The sequence below is a fragment of the Mauremys mutica genome, chromosome 13, assembly GCF_020497125.1.
Source record: "Mauremys mutica isolate MM-2020 ecotype Southern chromosome 13, ASM2049712v1, whole genome shotgun sequence".
NCBI classification, from domain to species: domain Eukaryota; kingdom Metazoa; phylum Chordata; order Testudines; family Geoemydidae; genus Mauremys; species Mauremys mutica.
In genome coordinates, this window is record NC_059084.1 from 46781076 (window position 1) to 46800546 (window position 19471).

A 19471-nucleotide genomic window follows, 5' to 3' on the forward strand; every position below is an offset into this window, starting at 1 on the left:
CTGCCTGAAGTCCCCGTAGAGGATGCGGTTGGGGAAGCCCTTCCGGCAGATGCGGATGCCCTCCAGCACCCCGTTACAGCGCAGCTGGTGCATCACCAGGGGGTTGTCCATCTCCCCTTCGGTGGGAAGAGAGGCGGTTACCCCAGGTCAGTGGTGGTCCTGCCCCTTAGCCCCGCCCACTCTCTCCATCTCTAGCCCCTTCCCCACAACCCCACCCACAACATTTTACCCACCCAATCCCTTGGCCCCACCCCTTCCTCTTAGCCCCTCCCCTTCCTCTTAGCCCCTCCCCTTCCTCTTAGCCCTGTACATGAGAAATACGTCCCAACCATTTGCTTCTCAGCCCTGCCCCCTTTGTCATTCATCCCCCCGTAGTCCCATCTCTTAGCCCCACCCCTTTTCCCATAGTCATTAGCCACATGCCAATATCTTTTAACCACTCCCCTAGCTCTGTAGCTCCACCCTCTTCTCTTAGCCCCTCCCATGTTCCATAGCCACACCCCTTTCTTGAGCCCCACCCTTTGCCCTGTCCTGTTGTCCTTGAGCCCCTCCCCTCCCTCCAAGGCCCACCCCATTCTCTTAGCACCTTCCCTATGTCTGTAGCCCCACCCCTTGCCATTAGCACCGCCCCTTTCCCAGAAAGCCCCGCCCCCTCACCTGGCGCCTTCCGCTCGTTGGGGATGATGCAGCGTACGAAGTGGGGGTGGGTGGTTTTCAGATTCGCCATCAGCTTGTTCAGATTCTCCTAGGGTGACCAGACAGCAAGTGTGAAAAATCGGAATGTTGTGTGTGTGTGTGTGTGGGGGGGGGGGCGGGGGGTAATAGGAGCCTATATAAGAAAAAGACCCAACAATCAGGCCTGTCCCTATACAATCGGGACAGCTGGTCACCCTGGGAGGGGCTGAGGGTGGGGACGGGAAAGTGCGTCAGTGCCCGGGGCGGGGGGTGAGGTCAGTATCTGGTAGAGTAGGGCAATGCCCCAGGTAACCCCCGCCCCAGGGAAGCCCTCGTGGTGAGACACCCTCATCCAGGGATATGTCCCCTCCCCATGGGCACCTCCCTCCCCTAATGGGAATTCTTCCCCGTTCGGGGATTCCCCCTCCCCAAAAGCCTCCCCAGGATCAAGGGTGTCGGGGCCTCGTACCCGGTGCAGGGCTGAGACTGTCTGGAAGGAGGAGCCTTTCTTCTTGGCTCCCTTCCCCTTCCCCCCGTCGCCGCCTGCAGGGGAGAGAGCGCAGGAAAGGGGGCATGAGAGGGGCGGGGAGGGAGGGGGTAAGTTGGGGGGTTGAGGCTGTTCTGTACCTGGCTGGGTCTCTCTCTCATCCCATCCGTCCATCTATGCCCCCATCCCTCTCTTCATCTCCCATCTATACTTCCTGTCCATCCTCCCTATCCATCCCCCCATCCAAGCACTTTCCTTCCAACCAACCATCCCTTCTCCCCATCCCTCCCCCCTCCCTCCATCCATTTATCCCCTCTATCTTCCATCTATCAAACCTCCTCTTATCCATTCCTCCATCCAACCCTCCATCCATCCCCCTATCCAGCCACATTCAGTCCTTCCATCCATCCATCCAGCCATATCCCATCCCATCTTCCATCCACTCCCTGTCTCTCCATCCCTCTCTACTTCCATGCCTTCATCAATTGCTCCATCCTCCCTACCTCCTTCCACACCCTCTCCCATTCCTCTATCTCTCTCTCTCACCCTGCCTTGTTTTCTCACCACTTTCGGCCGCAGCATAGTTGGCGAAGAGGAGGGCAAGGAGTTTGAGGGCGGATTTCTGGTAGAGCCCCACCACGGTCTCATTGAGCGGGTCCTTGTTCTTCTGCAGCCAGCCAGTGATATTGTAGTCCACCGTGCCGGCATAGTGCATGAGGGAGAAATGCGCCTCCGGCTTCCCCTTGATGTTCCGCGGCTTGCCGAAGTTCCCTGACTTGCCCAGGTGGTTGTCGTAGAGCTTGGCCTTGAAGGTCATGTCCGTCGCCTTGGGGAACATGCACTCCTCCTCCAGGATGGACATGATGCCCATGGGCTGGTGGGGGGATGGAGAGAAGAGAAGAGAAAGGAGGGTAGAGTGAGAGAAGAGATGGACAGCGTGAGAAAGGAAAGGAAGGACACAAGGAGGGTTAAGAGAGAAAGGATGAGCAGAAGAGGAGAAGAGTTTAATGCAATGAGGAAGGGAAAGAAGAAAAGGATAGAATGAGAGAGAAGGAAAATAAAAGCGAAGGGAAGGATAGATCGAGAAGAAAGGAGAGAGAATAGAAAAGAAAGAACGGGAAAGTAAAAGAGAGGGCTCAGATTTAAGAGTAAGAGACTGGCGGCCTCAAGGAGGTGAGGAACGGGACATGGTAGAGGTCTCTTTATGCCAGAGCTGGACGCAACGTGGTCCCGGGTCCACCCATGCTGAGCCCAAGAGGGTCAAGTTGTTTTCTGACCCAAGCCCGATCCTTCCCCCGGCCCTGAGTCAGCGCCCCTGCCTCCTGCCCATGGGCTTGGCACGGCGCCAGTGGCTGCGTGCCCCGCACCTGCCGACCGCTGCCCTCTGCCGCGCTGGGTGTGCTGCGGTGCCAGCGCCCCGGGCAGGAGGAGGAGAGCCACCTGTTCTGAACCCACCACTTGCAGCTGGGTCCCATCAGGCTCGGGATGGGCTGGGTCCCGTCAGGCTCTAGGATATGGGGCCTTCCCCCTCTAGGGGATGCCAGGAGGGGGCTATCTCAGGGAGAGGTACCTTCTCGATGAGGTCTATGCAGGCCTGCAGGTCCATGCCGAAGTCAATGAACTCCCACTCGATCCCCTCTTTCTTGTACTCCTCCTGCTCCAGCACGAACATGTGGTGGTTGAAGAACTGCTGCAGCTTCTCGTTGGTGAAGTTGATGCAGAGCTGCTCAAAGCTGTTGAACTGGGGAGGAGGTTGGGGAACAAGAGACGAGTGAGAACAAAAGAGCCCCCTGCTATGGAGAGCCCATAGCTCAGTGGTTTGCCAACTTTTTTTCTGGGGACCCAGTTGAAGAAAATTGTTGATGCCCCCTGACCCAATAGAGCAGGGGATGAGGGGTTCAGGGTGTGGGAGGGGGCTCTGGGATGGGGCAGAGGGTTGGGGTGTGGGAGGGGGTCAGGGCTCTGGGCTGGAGGTGCAGGCTTTGGGGTGCAGGAGGGGTTCTGGGTCTGGGGGGACTCAGGGCTGGGGTAGGGGATTGGGGCACAGGGGTGGGGCATGGAGTTACCTACTGTGGCTCCCAGTCAGCGGCACAACGGGGGGGCTAGGCAGGCTTCCTGCTGCCCTGGCACCACGGACCGCGCTCTGCCCCGGAAACGGTCAGCAGCAGGTCTAACTCCTAGGTGGAGGTGTGCAAGCAGCTCCGCAAGGCTCTTGTCTTCAGGCACTGCCCCCACCCCAGGCACTGCCCCCCAGTTCCCATTGGCCGGTTCCCAGCCAACGGGAGTATGGAGTGAGTGCTTCTGGTGGGAGCAGTGTGCGATGCTCCATGGCCCCCAGACCTTGGAGACGTACCTGCTGCTGGCCACTTCTGGGGCTCAGCACGGTATCAGAACAGGAGGGACTAGCCTGCCTTAGCCGGCAGCGCCACTGATGGGACTTTTTACTGCCCAGTCGGTGGTGCTGACCAAAGCCGCTGCAACCCAGTGCCTTACATTCTGCGACCCAGTACTGGGTCGTGACCCGCAGTTTGAAAACCACTGCACTAGAGGCTTCTGGGGAAGACATACCAGAGTGTAACTGTGCCTACCAGGTGGTGCTTTTCTATGGCGCCACCTAATGGAGGAAGGGAGGAACTGCACCACAGCCAGCACTTCCTACAGCACCCTCTGCTGGGAGAGGCTGGAGGTGGCATAGCCAGGGGCTCCCCCATAGCCAGTGCCCTGCCCTGCTCCCCACAGCGTCCCCTGCTGGGGGAATCACTTACATCGAAGATCTCAAAGCCAGCAATGTCCAGCACGCCGATGAAATACTGACGCGGCTGCTTCGTCTCGAGGGTGTTGTTGATCCTGGTCACCATCCAGCTGAACATCTTCTCATACACGGACTTGGCCAGGGCTCCAATAGAATAATACACCTGCAGGGGTCGCCAGGGGTACGTCAGAGATAGGGAGGAGGAGAAAGTGTTTGAGGAGAAAAGAATGGGGTGAGACATGTGTGAGCTCTGGGGAAGGAGAAAGAAAGAAAGAAAGAAAGAAAGGGAGGAGGGGGAAGGGAGGAGGCAGGAAGGAAGAGAGCAAGGAAGGGGGAGGGAGGAGGTAAGGAATGAAGGGAGGGAGGGAGGAAGAAAGAAGGAAGAGGGAAGCAAGGGAGGGAGGAAGGAAAGGAGGAAGGAAGGAAGTGAGGAGGGGAGGAAGGATGGGAGGGATGAAGGAAGGAAGGGAAGGAGGATGGAAGGAAGAAAGGAAGAGGGAAAGAGGGGATGAAGGGAGGAGGGGAGGAAGGAAGGAGGAAGGAAGGAAGAGGGAAGGAAGGGAGGGAGAAAGGAAGTGAGGAGGGGAGGAAGGATGGGAGGGGTGAAGGAAGGATGAGAGGGAAGAGGGGAGGAAGGAATGGAAGGAGGAAGGAGGGGAGGGGAAGGAAGGGAAGGAGGAAGGAGGGGAGGGGAAGGAAGGAAGGGAAGAGGGGAGGAAGGAAGGAAGGGAAGGAGGAAGAAAGGGAGGAGGGGAGGAAGGATGGGAGGGAGGAAGGAAGGATGAGAGGGAGGAGGGGAGGAAGGATGGAAGGAGGAAGGAGGGGAGGGGAAGGAAGGAAGGGAAGGAGGAAGAAAGGGAGGAGGGCAGCGGGGTCTCACCTGCTGGACATTCTGCCCCTTGGTGACATATTCATTCCCCACCTTGACCCGTGGGTGACAAAGCCCCTTCAGCAGGTCGGCCGAGTTCAGCCCCATCAGGTAGGCGGATTTATCCGCATCTGCAGGTGGAGAGACGTGGGCAGTGATCCCCCAACTCTGCGTGTGACCACACCCCTCCTGCCCCCTGCCCATCCGCCTCCCGGTGGTCCCTACCCCCACCACCATCCCCTCAACCCCCTTGAACACCCCCCCACTGTGGTCCCTGCACCCCACCTTCTGCCGAGCGTCCCCCCCACTCCCTGGATCTTCCCGCTGTTTTCTGGTGGTCTCTCCTCCCTCTGCATTCCTGGATGTCCCCAGTGGTCCCCTCCCTGCATGGCTCACTCTCCCCAGCGGTGTCTCTCATGATCCATCCCTGCCCCGTGCCTGCCCCCTGCCCACCCTCGGTGCCGTCGGGCTCGGCCTGCTCCTCGCGCTGCTTCTGCTTGAACTTCATGTTTCCGAAGTGCATGATGGCGCCCGTCAGCTTGTAGACCCCGACCTTCTCCTCGGGCGTGAAGCCCAACACGTCGAATGCGCTCTGGGGGCCCAGGCGGGGAGAGGGAAGGGATGGAGCGTCAGGTTCAGGGCAGCCTCTCCTCCAACCCCAACGCTGCATGATGTGCTTCAAGGGGCTTGGAGACTCTTTAGTCCTTCCATGCCATTGTCCATCCATCTGTCACCACACACGTCCCTCCCTCCCGCCATCGTCCCACCCTCCATCTGTCCCTCCTTCTCCACACACAGGCTTCCATCCACCCACCAACTGTCCATCCATTGTTCCCCATACGCACCCCTCTAGTCATCCATACACTCACCAACCACCCATCCACTATTCCCTATAGATATCCATCCATCCATCCCTACACGCACCCTTCCTCCCATCCATCCATCCACCCTACACGCACCCTTCCTTCCATCCATCCATCCATCCATCCATCCACCCTACACGCACCCTTCCTCCCATCCATCCATCCATCCATCCACCCTACATGCACCCTTCCTCCCATCCATCCATCCATCCATCCATCCATCCATCCCCATACGCTCCTGTCATAAACATACAGCTAAGGGGAGCATAAAATCCCTCCTTTACCTGTAAGGGGTTAAGAAGCTCAAATAACCTGGTTGGCACCTGACCAAAAGGACCAATAAGGGAAGAAGATACTTTTGAATCTGTGGGGGGAGGTTTTGTTTGTGCTTCTCTTTGTTGTTCTTTCCGGGACAGAGAGGGACCAGGGCAGGAAAAACCATCCCCTAAAACCCTACCTGAAATAAGCACCCAAGAGTATAAAAATTGTAAGTAATAGCAAGGAAATGCGTTAGCGTATCTTTTGTTTTAGCTTGTGAATTTTCCCGATGCTAAGAGGGAGGTTTATTCCTGTTTTTTGTAACTTTGAAGTTTTGCCTAGAGGGGAATCCTCTGTGTTTTAAATCTTATGACCCTGTACCATTACCTTCCATATTTTACAGAGGTGCTTCTTTTACTTTTTTCTTTATAATAAAATTCTGCTTTAAGAACCTGATTGCTTTTTAGTGTCCTAAAAACCCCAGGGTCTGGTCTGTGCTCACCTTGTTTACCTACCTGGTTGATAGATTATTCTCAAGCCTCCCCAGGAAAGGGGATGAAGGGGCTTGGTGGGATATTTTGGGGAAACAGGAACTCCAAGTGGTCCTTTGCCTGAATCTTTGTCTAACTCACTTAGTGGTGGCAGCAATACCATCCAAGGACAAGGAAGAATTTGTGCCTTGGGGAAGTCTTTAACCTAAGCTGGTAGAAATAAGCTCAGGGGGTCTTTCATACGGGTCCCCACATCTGTACCCCAGAGTTCAGAGTGGGGAGGGAACCCTGATAGCCCTTTCCTCCCATCCATCCATCCATCCATCCATCCCCATATGCACCCTTCCTCCCATCCATCCCCATATGCACCCTTCCTCCCATCCATCCATCCATCCATCCATCCATCCCCACATGCACCCTTCCTCCCATCCATCCATCTCCATACACACCCTTCCTCCCATCCATCCATCCATCCATCCATCCATCCCCATATGCACCCTTCCTCCCATCCATCCATCCCCATATGCACCCTTCCTCCCATCCATCCATCCCCACACGCACCCTTCCTCCCATCCATCCATCCATCCATCCCCATATGCACCCTTCCTCCCATCCATCCATCCATCCATCCATCCCCACATGCACCCTTCCTCCCATCCATCCATCTCCATACACACCCTTCCTCCCATCCATCCATCCATCCCCATACGCACCCTTCCTCCCATCCATCCATCCATCCATCCATCCATCCATCCATCCATCCATCCATCCATCCCCATATGCACCCTTCCTCCCATCCATCCATCCATCCATCCATCCATCCATCCATCCATCCCCATACGCACCCTTCCTCCCATCCATCCATCCATCCATCCATCCATCCATCCATCCATCCATCCATCCATCCCCATATGCACCCTTCCTCCCATCCATCCATCCATCCATCCATCCCCATATGTACCCTTCCTCCCATCCATCCATCCATCCATCCATCCATCCATCCATCCCCATATGCACCCTTCCTCCCATCCATCCCCATATGCACCCTTCCTCCCATCCATCCATCCATCCATCCATCCATCCCCATATGCACCCTTCCTCCCATCCATCCATCCATCCATCCATCCATCCCCACATGCACCCTTCCTCCCATCCATCCATCTCCATACACACCCTTCCTCCCATCCATCCATCCATCCATCCATCCATCCCCATATGCACCCTTCCTCCCATCCATCCATCCCCACACGCACCCTTCCTCCCATCCATCCATCCATCCATCCCCATATGCACCCTTCCTCCCATCCATCCATCCATCCATCCATCCCCACATGCACCCTTCCTCCCATCCATCCATCTCCATACACACCCTTCCTCCCATCCATCCATCCATCCCCATACGCACCCTTCCTCCCATCCATCCATCCATCCATCCATCCATCCATCCATCCCCATATGCACCCTTCCTCCCATCCATCCATCCATCCATCCATCCATCCATCCCCATACGCACCCTTCCTCCCATCCATCCATCCATCCATCCATCCATCCATCCATCCCCATATGCACCCTTCCTCCCATCCATCCATCCATCCATCCATCCCCATATGTACCCTTCCTCCCATCCATCCATCCATCCATCCATCCATCCATCCATCCATCCATCCATCCCCATATGCACCCTTCCTCCCATCCATCCATCCCCACACGCACCCTTCCTCCCATCCATCCATCCCCATATGCACCCTTCCTCCCATCCATCCATCTCCATACACACCCTTCCTCCCATCCATCCATCCATCCATCCATCCCCATACGCACCCTTCCTCCCATCCATCCATCCATCCATCCCCACATGCACCCTTCCTCCCATCCATCCATCCCCATACACACCCTTCCTCCCATCCATCCATCCATCCCCATATGCACCCTTCCTCCCATCCATCCATCCCCACACGCACCCTTCCTCCCATCCATCCATCCATCCATCCATCCATCCATCCATCCATCCATCCATCCATCCATCCATCCATCCCCATATGCACCCTTCCCCCATCCATCCATCCCCACACGCACCCTTCCTCCCATCCATCCATCCATCTGTTCAGCCAGACATTCAGCTATCCATCCATTTACTCAACTCTTCATCCATCCTCACAGATGTCTGTTAACACACCCACCCTTCCTGTCATGGTAACTACCCCCCACCCCATCATGTATCATCTCCCAGTGGAGCCTTGCCCCAAGGACCCTGAGGCCAGGTCTCTCTCTGCTCCTCCCCCCAGCCCATCATCTCTCACGTCGGTGGCCATCAGCTCCTCGGAGTCATCGATAGAAGCAACAGTCACTTCTCCTTGGGAGACGAAGCTGTAGTCGTAAGGGTTGTTTGTGATCAGCATCATGTCTGCTCCAGGAGATGGGGTGGTTGGGAGGAAGGAAGGAAGGTTGGTTGGTTAATGGCTGGATTTATTTCCAGGATTTCCTCAGAGCCCACAGTGGACCCTGATCCTGGACTCAGGGCTTGGCTACACTTACAAATTTGCAGCGCTGCAGCAGGGTGTGAAAACACACCCTCTGCAGCGCTGCAAATTGCGGCGCTACAAAGCGCCAGTGTGGTCAAAGCCCCAGCGCTGGGAGCCGCGCTCCCAGCGCTGTCCGTTATTCCCCACAGGGAAGTGGAGTACGGACAGCGCTGGGAGAGTTTTCTCCCAGCGCTGGCGCTTTGATTACACTTAGCGCTTCAAAGCGCTGCCGCGGCAGCGCTTTGAAATGCAAGTGTAGCCAAAGCCTCAGAGAAGAGCAACTTGCCATGGGGCATCATTCCCACCGCTGCCCCCACACTGACTCACCAAGAAGTTCTGGCTTCTGATTGGACAGGATCTGGTAGAAGATGTGATAGTTCCTCTCCGACTTGAGCTGGAAGATGACCCGGGATTTCTCCAGGAGATCTGATAGATAGATAGATAGATAGATAGATAGATAGATAGATAGATAGATAGATAGATCAGAAGGGACCATTATGATCTTCTAGTCTGACCTCCTGCACAATGCAGGCCAAAAAATCTCACCCACCCACTCCTGTAACAAACCTCTAACCTATGTCTGAGCTACTGAAGTCCTCAACTTGTGGTTTAAAGACTTCAAGGTGCAGAGAATCCTCCAGCAAGTGACCCATGCCCCATGCTGCAGAGGAAGGCGAAAAACCTCCAGGGCCTCTGCCAATCTGCCCTGGAGGAAAATTCCTTCCTGATCCCAAATATGGCGATCAGCTAAACCCTGAGCTATAGATAGATAGATAGATAGATAGATAGATGATGGTGGATGGGTGGGGATAGATAGATGTGGATGGAGAGACAGACAGAGCTGAGAACGTTGACACTCGTCTCACTCACAGGTCTCGATATCAGCTGAAGCCAACTTTCCTGTCGCCCCAAAGTGGATCCGTATGAATTTACCCTAGAGGAAGAGAATGTGACAGGTGTGTGTATGGGGGGGGCCTGATACATCAAGGACAGCCCCACAGATGCCTCCTAACCCAGCCCCACAGACCCTCCCTCCCTGTTGTGACCAGGGCTGGAGCAGAAAAAATTCATGGGTGCTCAGTACCCATGGGCGACCCCACTAATCAACCCCTATCCCTCCTGCCCACTGCGATCAGCTGTTTGGGGGCATGCAGGAGGTTCCGGGGGGCGGGGGAGGAGCGGGGACGGGGCGTGCTGGGGGGAAGGGGGCAGAAGAGGGTGGGAAGAGGCAGAGTGGGGTGGGGCTTTGGGGGCAGGGGTGAAGTGGGGGTGGCGCCTGGGGTGGAGCGGGGTTGAGCACCTCTGGGGAAAGGAGGAAGCTGACGGCTGTGATCCCAGCCCCACACAGACACCTCAGCCCTCCAGCCTCCCTCTTGCCCAGGTACAGCCCCTGGCCACGGCCACAGAAACACCCCAGAGATCTCACCCCCCTGCCGCGCCGAGACTCCCCGGACACTCACGAATCGGGACGAGTTGTCGTTCCTCACGGTCTTGGCGTTGCCAAAGGCCTCCAGGGCAGGGTTGGCCTGGATGATTTGATCCTCCAGGGTCCCCTTTGGGGACAAAACAGGAGGGGGAGGTTAGAACTGGCTGCAGATCCTCCTCACAACCTCCCCACCCCACCTGCTGTGGGGCACTGTCACGGGGAAGCTTGCAGCACTGGGGGTACAGAGCTCACAACATGGGGGGTCTGGGGTGGGGCAGCATCAGGGCGGAGGTCTCACCTTGTTGGCGCTGGTCCCTTCTTTCTTGCGGTCGCTGATGGCCGCGATGCTGGCGAAGTACTGGATGACCCTCTTGGTGTTCACCGTCTTCCCTGCGCCGGATTCTCCGCTGGGGAGAGAGAAGGAGGCGAGTGAGATGGGGGGTGGCGCAGGGGGTCAGGAAGCAGCTGGGCCCCCCAGGGGGACAGAGGGTGGGGTGGGTGGGGGATGGTAGGTACTCACGTGATGAGGATGGACTGGTTTTCTCGGTCTGGAAGAGAGAAGAGGGGTTAGCAGGCAGCAGTGGGGGGTGGCGGGGGGGTGAGGGAGATATGGGGTGGCTGGAATTGGAGGTAGGGGGAATGGGTGGGAGGAGTGGGCAGGACAGGAGGGGGCATTAGGTCTGGGAGGGTGGATGGGGAGGGGGACAGGACAAGGAGGAGGTGAGGGGACGACTGGAGTGGGAGGGAGATGGGTTGAATTGGGGGGTCAGTTAGGGGGTGGGAAGGATGGGGGGGGGGTGCCCAGGTGTGTGGGTAGGGACAGGGATGTCAGGGATGGGGTGGGGTGTTGGGAAGATGCACCCCTCAGCTTTTGCTGGTAGGTGTTCTTGGCGATGCAGAAGGTGTGTGTGTGTTGGGAGCTTATGGTTATGGTTATGGTCATGGCTATGGCTGGGGTATAGTTAAGGTTAGGGTTATATTTATGGTTACGGTAAGGGGTATGTGATGGAGTGGGGATTTCCCCTTGTTATGTTGTGTGTGAGCCTATGTGAGTCTTACTGTTCTGTATGAATGCTGTGTGCCTCAGTTCCCCTGTGCATTGCACCATGGCTAGGTGGTGGGAATAGGGGGGTGTGACTTGGGGGGGCTGCTCCAGCTGCCTGCAGGATGCTCTGGCCGCCCCTTCGTCACCTGAGACCCAGGAGGGGGGTGCGACCAGGTGACTCTTGGCCCCAAAGCGAGACAAAGGCCGGAGGAGGAGCAACGGGCAGGGTGGTGACCAGGCAGCTGGAAGCGAGTCAGTCTCGTCTGGCTTGGGGCGCAGGAGGAGGGCAGAGCCCTGGCTCTGGGCTCCCTTCCCCCAAAATGGACTCAGCTGAAAGTCACTGATTTCTGTGCTCACAAGCTCTGTTCTACGCTGTGTTCCTGTCGACTGATAAACCTTCTCTTTTACACTGGCTGAGAGTCACGTCTGACTGCGGAGTCGGGGGGCAGGGCCCTTGGGCTCCCCCAGGACCCCGCCCGGGCGGACTCACTGCGGGAAGCGCCCGGGGGGACGGGGGGCTGAATGCTCCGGGGTCAGACCCAGGAAGGTGGAAGCTGTGGAAGCTTCTTGCCCTGGAGCCAGGCTGCTCCGAGAGAGGAGGCTCCCCCAGAGTCCCGGCTGCTGCGTGGGGAGCAGTTCCCGAGCATCGCCCGGGGACGCCGGGACAACTGGTGGCAACGGTGGGATAAACTGCACCCCGGGGACGGAGCATCCTGCAGTAAGTGACTGGGGAGCAGTAAGACGAAGGGGGATGAGCGAGAGCCAGGCGTGCTGGAGGCTCCAAATCGTGCGGTTCCAGGAGGCGGAGGGGCCTACGGTGTAACCCCGAGAGAGAGTGGCCCCCCGAGAAGGGGTGTTGCACTTAATGGTTCCTCCCAGGGACCATGGGGAGCGGAGAGAGCACAGCCTGTGAGTCCATGACCACTTGGGAACAGCGTGGAGATGGCCGATAACCATCTCCCTGAGAAGGACCTTGTGGAGCTGTGCAGAGAGAGGGCTGCGCAGTGGAAAGCTCACTAAGGCACAGCTGATTGCTCAGCTGGAAGAGGAGGATCGCTCTAAGGAGCCAGTTCCTGACCCAGCTGGGGCCGCGAGAGAGGCTGGGAGCAGCCGGGTGCCCTGCAGACCCATGTGCCCGACCAGCCGGGGGTCTCCACCGGGTTCCCCATCGGTGGATCTGAGACAGATGGAATTGGAGCTGAGATGGAAGGAGCCAGAGGACCATGAGAGACAGGACAGGCATGAAGCAGAACAGCAGGAGAGACAGAGGCAGCAGGAACTGGCGATGGCTGAGCTGAGAGGCAGAAGGACCCACCCAGGGGTGAGTGGGGATGGACCCTGGTGCCAATTCCGCAGGGAACCTCGACACTAAGTTTCTTCCCCAGGTTAAGGACGGGGGAGATATAGAAGCCCGTCGTGCGGCCTTTGGGAGGCTGGCAATTGGAACCAGGCTGGCCCTGCGGAAAGGCTCCGGTGTCTAGCCCCCTTCCAGGGTCCCAGGCCATGGAGCTGTTTAGCCGGATGGGCGGGGTGGCCGGCTGGCTCCCACTCCGGGCCCCAGCATATATGTCTGCATGGAGTCTCCTGGGCTTGGGCCCCTCGGACCCCCGGCGGGAGCGGAAGGTGATGGTCAATGGTGAGACCTGCCTGGGGTGGCGAGACCCTGGGACAGGGAGAACTGTTGTCAGGCCCCGGCTGGTGCAGCCTCACCAGATGCTGAGGGGCTGGGTGACCTGGGCGAAGCTCCAAGGGGTGAAGCCCCTCGCCCTGCCTATGGCCTGGATCTCTGTGCAGCCCCAGGAGGGGTCGGGCTGGCTGGTCGTTGGGGTTCTCCAGGATCTCGGCTGGGAGGCCCTGTTGGGGGTGACTGGGTCTCTCTGGGACAGGATCCAGGCCCTGCTCCTGTAATGGCCGAGGGTTTGAAGTTGAATCCAGGGAACCAGTCGGCTGAGACTGAAGCTGTCAGTGAAAATGCAGATGACCTGGCTGCCGGGGTGGGGTGGGGGGGCGCTGCAGGGCTCAGGACACCTGCCTGCCTGTAGCCAGAGCCCTGGGGCTGGGTGGGACAGAGAGATGCTCCCCACCCCCCTGCACACGGGGAGGTGGCTGACACTGGCTCTGATGCTGTGAGACACTGGGACAGCAGGGGCAGAGCTGAGTCCAGGGGGATCGGAGACCCCAGCTGAGTGTGGGGAACCGCAGCCGGGCGGGACAGCTGCCAGCCAGGGCTGCCTTGTCCAGAGGGGCAAATGGCCTGGGACAAGGGCAAAGCAGCCTTGGGACCCCTGCCTGTCCTAGAGGAGCCTTTTCCGAAGGTGGCCCTGGGCTTGGGGAGGGACGGATGGGAGGGGACGTCTGCCCCGATGGAGAAGCAGTGGTGGAGCACGTGCTGATTTTCCGGGAAAAGCCCACTGAGCGCATGGGTCCGGCCAGGGGGAACCTAGCCAGGGCCCAAGGGTGGCGGAGGGTTTGGTACGACAGCTCAGCCGATGGCACCGGGGACCAGGTGACAGTTCTCATCCCGGTGCAGAAGAATAAGCCGCAAGCTGCCTGGGACGGGCCCTTCAAGGTCATCCAGCAGCTGGATGAGGAGAACCAAGTGCTGGAACTGCCCAGCCGGGCTCACAGCCACCGGGGGGAGCAGGTCAACGTGATGGAGCCAAACTCTGATGGAGAGGCTGGTACTGGGCGTGTGGGGCCAGTGGGAGAAGGGGGAAGATCCCCCGGTGGGTCTCTGCCCCGAGACAGGAGCCGGCCCCTTGCTGGAATCAGCTCCCCTCTCTGACCAGCGAACCCCTGCCCAGCAGACAGAGATCAGAGAGACGCTGCCTCCTACCAGCAGCTGTTCTCCAACCGGCCTGGGCTCACTAACCGACCTGTCCACTGGGTGGCGATGGGAGCCGGCCCTCCCATCAGGTGTTCCCCATTCAGAGTAACTGGGAACACAGCCCAGGCCCCGGAGGGAGAGGTCAGAGACCTGCTGGCTTTAGGGGTGATCCAGCCACCCACCAGCCCTGGGCTGGTCCCCAGGAAAGACGGGTCCATCCGATGCTGTGTGGCCTATCGGAAGCTCAATGCCATCCCCATGTCTGGTGCCTGCCCACACCTAGGCCTGATGAGATCCTAGATGAGCTGGGCTGGGCTCTTAAAAGGCTGCAGCCAGATCTATTTGGGCGGCGCTTCACCGTGTACCCGGAGCACTCGCCCTGCGGTGGCTGCACCACAGGAGAGGGGCCAATGCCAAGCCCCTGAGGTGGAGTCTGTCCTCCCAGGAGTGTGAGATGGAGCTGGTCCATGTGAAGGGGAGTGCAAATGTTATGGCTGATGTTTGTCCCGGAGAGGGAGGCCTGAACTTCCCCAGGTCACTGGCTAAAGTGACCCCACTCAGTCCGGTCTCGAAGGGGGGAGAGATGTGATGAAGTGGGGATTGTCCCTTGTTCTGTTGTATGTGAGCCTATGTGAGTCTTACTGTTCTGCATGAATGTTGTGGGTGCCTCGGTTTCCCTGTGCATTGCACCAATGTCTAGGTGGTGGGAATAGGGGTGTGTGACTTTTGCGGGGGCTGCTCCAGCTGCCTGCAGGGATGCTCTGGCCGCCCCTTCGTCACCTGAGACCCAGGAGGGGGGTGCGACCAGGTGACTCTTGCCCCCGAAGCGAGACAAAGGCCGGAGGAGGAGCAACGGGCAGGGCCGGGGCCAGGGGCTGGAAGCGAGTCAGTCTCGTCTGGCCTGGGGCGCGGGGGGGGGAAGGCGGGCAGAGCCCCGGCTCTGGGCTCCCCGCCCCACAAGATGGACTCGGCTGAAAGTCACTGATTTCTGTGCTCACAAGCTCTGCTCTATGCTGGGTTCCTGTCGACTGATAAACCTTCTGTTTTACACTGGCTGAGAGTCACGTCTGACTGCGGAGTCGGGGGACAGGGCCCTCGGGCTCCCCAGGACCCCGCCCAGATGGACTCACTGGGGGAAGCGCACGGGGGGCAGGGGATGCTGAATGCTCCGAGGTCAGACCCAGGAAGGTGGATGCCATGTGAGCTTCTTGCCCTGGAGCCAGTCTGCTCCGAGAGAGGAGGCTCCCCCAGAGTCCTGCCTGGCTTCATAGGGACCAGTTCCAGAGCAATGCCCTGGTGATGCTGTGACAGGGTATAATTCAGGATAGGGTTATGGCTGGGGTAGAGTTAAGGTTAGGGTTCTATTTATGGTTATGGTTAGGGGTATAGTTAAGGATAGGGTTATGGCTGGGGTAGAGTTAAGGTTAGGGTTCTATTTATGGTTATGGTTAGGGGTATAGTTAAGGATAGGGTTATGGCTGGGGTAGAGTTAAGGTTAGGGTTATATTTATGGTTATGGTTAGGGCTATAGTTAAGGATAGGGTTAGGTCCCTACCCGTCAGCATGCTCTGGTAGGCGTTGTCAGAGATGGAGAAGATGTGGGGTGGGGCTTCACTTCTCTTCTTGCCCCTGTAAGCGGCCACCACCTCCGCGTTATAGACTGGCAACCACTTGTAGGGATTGACCGTCACGCAGAACAGCCCCGAGTAGGTCTGGAGAACGGGAACAGGCCAGGGGGAAGGATGGAGAGAGAGCGAGAGAGAAGAATCAGAACAGCGGGGGAAGGCCCATGGTGAAGAGATTGAGAACCTACCCTAGAGTGAGTGAGAACTGATGGAGAAGGAGCAGGTCGTTGCTATGCAGTGCCCCCCTCTGTTCTAGAACAGGAGACATCTTCCCTTCTTGATCTAGAATGGGACATGATGCACCGTCTTCTGTATAGAACCAGACATGATGCCCCTTTCCTGATCTAGAAGCAAAGCCACATCCATCTCCCCAGTCTAGAATGGGAGACAATGCGCCTGCCCCATCTAGACTGGGATAAAACTCCCTTTCCCTGATCTGGATCCAGAGACACACCTGTCTCACCAATATAGAACTAGAGACAAGCCCGACCCACCAAGAATGGAAGAACACACCCCTTCCTTTATCTCGATTAGAAGACAATAACCCTCCCCTGATCTAGAACATGAGATGCCAGAAAGGAAGACGATGTGACATCCTTTGATCTAGAACCGGACTTGATAGATCGGGGAGGAATTATAACAGGAGACAATGCTCACTCTCTGATCTAGAATGGGGGCGATGGTCTCTTCTCTGATCTCAAACAGGGGATGACACCACCAGACCCCCAAACTAACAAGGAGCTGGTGACCCCCTTGGCCTAGAACAGGGACAAGAACAGGAGGGATTTCCCCTGATGTAAAACGGCAGATGATGCCCACCCTGATCTAGAACAGCAGGCTCCTCCCCCCGTTCTAGAAGGGAGATGATGCTCCCCCTGATCTAGAAGTCAGCAGCTCCCAGAGGGGCATAATGCAGGGTGGAGACCCCAGGAACTCCCCCACCCTATGGGTACCCCAGCAAGGTGTGTGTGGGGGAGCTAGGGGGTGGCAGGAGCCCCCCCAGACTCACGTAGATCATCCAGGCGGCGTATCGCTCCTTGAGGTTGTACAGCACGGCCGGCTCGTGCAGGAACGTCAGCATGGCCATGTCCTCGATCTTGTCGAACTTTGGCGGGTTCTGCTGGTGGACGTCCGACTCCTTCACCATCACCGTCTGGGCAGGAAGAGAGAGTCGGGGGGGAGGATGGGGGGTGGTGCTACCTCCACCCAGCTGCACCCCTGCTGACCCGTCCACCCCCTCACCGGCTGTGGGGTCAGACCAGCACCCCCCAGCTCTGTTTCTTCCAACCTCCTCCCCTTATTTGGCCTTTAACCCCTAACCCTGGTGCCCCACAGCCTGTCCTTCCCTCTAGCCCCTGACTGCAGTCACTAATATCAACCCTTCCCCTGTCCCATCTTCCCCTTTGACCTCTGACCCCTCACCATCCCTACCCCTAACCTCCCCTTTGACCTCTGACCCCTCACCATCCCTACCCCTAACCTCCCCTTTGACCTCTGACCCCTCACCATCCCTACCCCTAACCTCCCCTTTGACCTCTGACCCCTCACCATCCCTACCCCTAACCTCCCCTTTGACCTCTGACCCCTCACCATCTGTGACGTTATTGATATAAGTTGGGACCATATAGAACATGGGTTGCAAACAAGGTCCTGTAGTGGCACCAAATCTTAGGTAAAGGGGGTCATCTAAGGTGTCTAAGACCAGGTTCTGGGTTGCTGGTGAGGATTATGCTGTCTGTCCGTCTGTGTGTCATTTTGTAGTTGAAGTTATAAGTATTGGCTCTGTACTGTCTGTAGTTTGTATTGTGCTCTGCTTCTGGGTGACACCCCAGACAAGCTGGTGTTAGCCCTGCATAGCCTGCTTGATGGCCCATTAAGGACCATCAGCTACACAATTGACCCATGGAGAGAAGGCAGACACGCCTTGTGACTCAGCAAAGTGCAGGGACTGGCCCATGTGACCCCAGAGTCCATTTTGCTGTAATTTTCCACAGTGAGGACAAAGAGGTTCTTACACCTGGAAAAGCCTATATAAGGCTGATGCCTCATCTCCATCTTGTCTTCAATCCTGCTTCTTACCTCTGGAGGGACTTTGCTACAAGCTGAAGCTCTGCACAAAGGACTGAATGACCCATCCCAGCGGGGGATGTTCTCCAGAGACTTGATTTGAACCTGCAGTTTACTCCATCACTGCTACAAGCCTGAACTAAGAACTTTGCCATTACTGTATGTGCTTGATTCCATTTAACCAATTCTAGCTCTCACCTCTACCTTTTTCCCTTTATGAATAAATCTTTAGAGTTTAGATTCTAAAGGATTGGCAACGGCGTGATTTGTGGGTAAGATCTGATCCGTATATTGACCTGGGTCTGGGGCTTGGTCCTTTGGGATCGAGAGAACCTTTTTCTTTTATTGGGGTGTTGGTTTTCATAACCATTCATCCCCAGGACGAGTGCACTGGTGGGGATACTGGGAGACTGGAGTGTCTAAGGAAATTGCTTGTGTGACTTGTGGTTAGCCAGTGGGGTGAGACCAAAGTCCTCTCTGGCTGGCTGGTTTGGTTTGCCTTAGAGGTGGAAAAACCCCAGCCTAGGGCTGTGACTGCCCTGTTTGAGCGATTTGTCCTGAATTGGCACTCGCAGTTGGGTCCCGCCAGAACCGCCTCGTCACACCATCCCTACCCCTAACCTCCCCTTTGACCTCTGACCCCTCACCATCCCTACCCCTAACCTCCCCTTACCCCAACCTCCCTTGTGACCCCCTGACCTCGCCCGCCTGCCCCCGACTCCACTGTACCCGGCCTCACCTTGCCGTTCTCGGTCTCGACGGTCACCTTCCCCCCGTCCCGGCTGACGATCTTGCCCTTGACGAACTCCTCCTTCTCGTCGGCCACGAAGCACTCGCTGCGCAGGTCGAAGATCCGGGTCTGCGCCTCCAGGCGCTCCTTGTCCGACTTCCGCAGGTAGGGGGCAGCCGCCCCGAACTCGGCCATGTGGGCGTCACCCATGCTGGGCTGGGCTGGGGGGCAGAGAGCTGGGCGGTGAGAGTGGGGGCCCCCCCTGCACCGCCAGGGCCCCCACCACCCCAGAGATAGCGCCCCCTGCTGTGCCCCCTCAGCCCTGGGAACTCCCCTGTGCTGCCAGTGCCCCCCCCCTGCTGTCCCCCCACTCCCAGCCCTGGGGTGCCCCCCCCACCTAAACTCCCCTCCCCTTCTGTGTGGTGACAGACTCACCTAATTAGAGTTTCACAGGAGAGATTGGAAAAACCTGGGGGGGGGGAGACAAAGAGATGGGGGCAGTTTAGAGTCTCCCCGAGCCCCCTCCCCAAATCCCCAAATCCCCTGCCCAACCGCTCTCTACAGCCCCCTCCCCCCTGCCCCAACCCCACACTCCCTCCCTTCCCATCCCCCACCCTGCCTCTCCCCCAACCCCCAACAATCCCCCCCACCCTGCCTCTCCCCCCAACAATCCCCCATCCCCCCCACCCTGCCTCTCCCCCCAACCCCCAACAATCCCCCATCCCCCCACCCTGCCTCTCCCCCAACCCCCAACAATCCCCCCCACCCTGCCTCTCCCCGAACCCCCAACCATCCCCCATCCCACCCTGCCTCTCCCCCAACCCCCAACAATCCC

The 19471-nt window shown here is 57.8% G+C and overlaps 1 protein-coding gene across 2 annotated transcripts in view; it reads right to left on the reverse strand.

Annotated features, from left to right (window-relative positions):
• LOC123348173 (myosin-6) overlaps positions 1–19111 on the reverse strand; it is a 38220-nt gene extending 19109 nt beyond the window's left edge. Inside the window, exons 1-18 of one of the 2 annotated variants that reach the window (XM_044985613.1) lie at positions 19072–19111; positions 18646–18857; positions 16849–16992; positions 15770–15926; positions 10863–10890; positions 10641–10749; positions 10377–10469; positions 9787–9850; positions 9244–9342; positions 8695–8798; positions 5236–5374; positions 4795–4913; positions 3928–4077; positions 2733–2903; positions 1727–2036; positions 1145–1218; positions 658–745; positions 1–116 (exon numbers count right to left, since the gene is read on the reverse strand). The exon at positions 1–116 is cut by the window's left edge and continues 2 nt beyond it. In XM_044985613.1, coding sequence (XP_044841548.1) covers positions 1–116; positions 658–745; positions 1145–1218; positions 1727–2036; positions 2733–2903; positions 3928–4077; positions 4795–4913; positions 5236–5374; positions 8695–8798; positions 9244–9342; positions 9787–9850; positions 10377–10469; positions 10641–10749; positions 10863–10890; positions 15770–15926; positions 16849–16992; positions 18646–18846 — 2166 coding nt within the window. In that variant the 5' untranslated portion in view covers positions 18847–18857; positions 19072–19111. Of the gene's footprint in view, positions 117–657; positions 746–1144; positions 1219–1726; positions 2037–2732; positions 2904–3927; positions 4078–4794; positions 4914–5235; positions 5375–8694; positions 8799–9243; positions 9343–9786; positions 9851–10376; positions 10470–10640; positions 10750–10862; positions 10891–15769; positions 15927–16848; positions 16993–18645; positions 18858–19071 lie in introns of those variants that run through there. The other variant, XM_044985614.1, reaches the window with a different exon arrangement.
• Between the last annotated feature and the right edge of the window lie 360 nt (positions 19112–19471).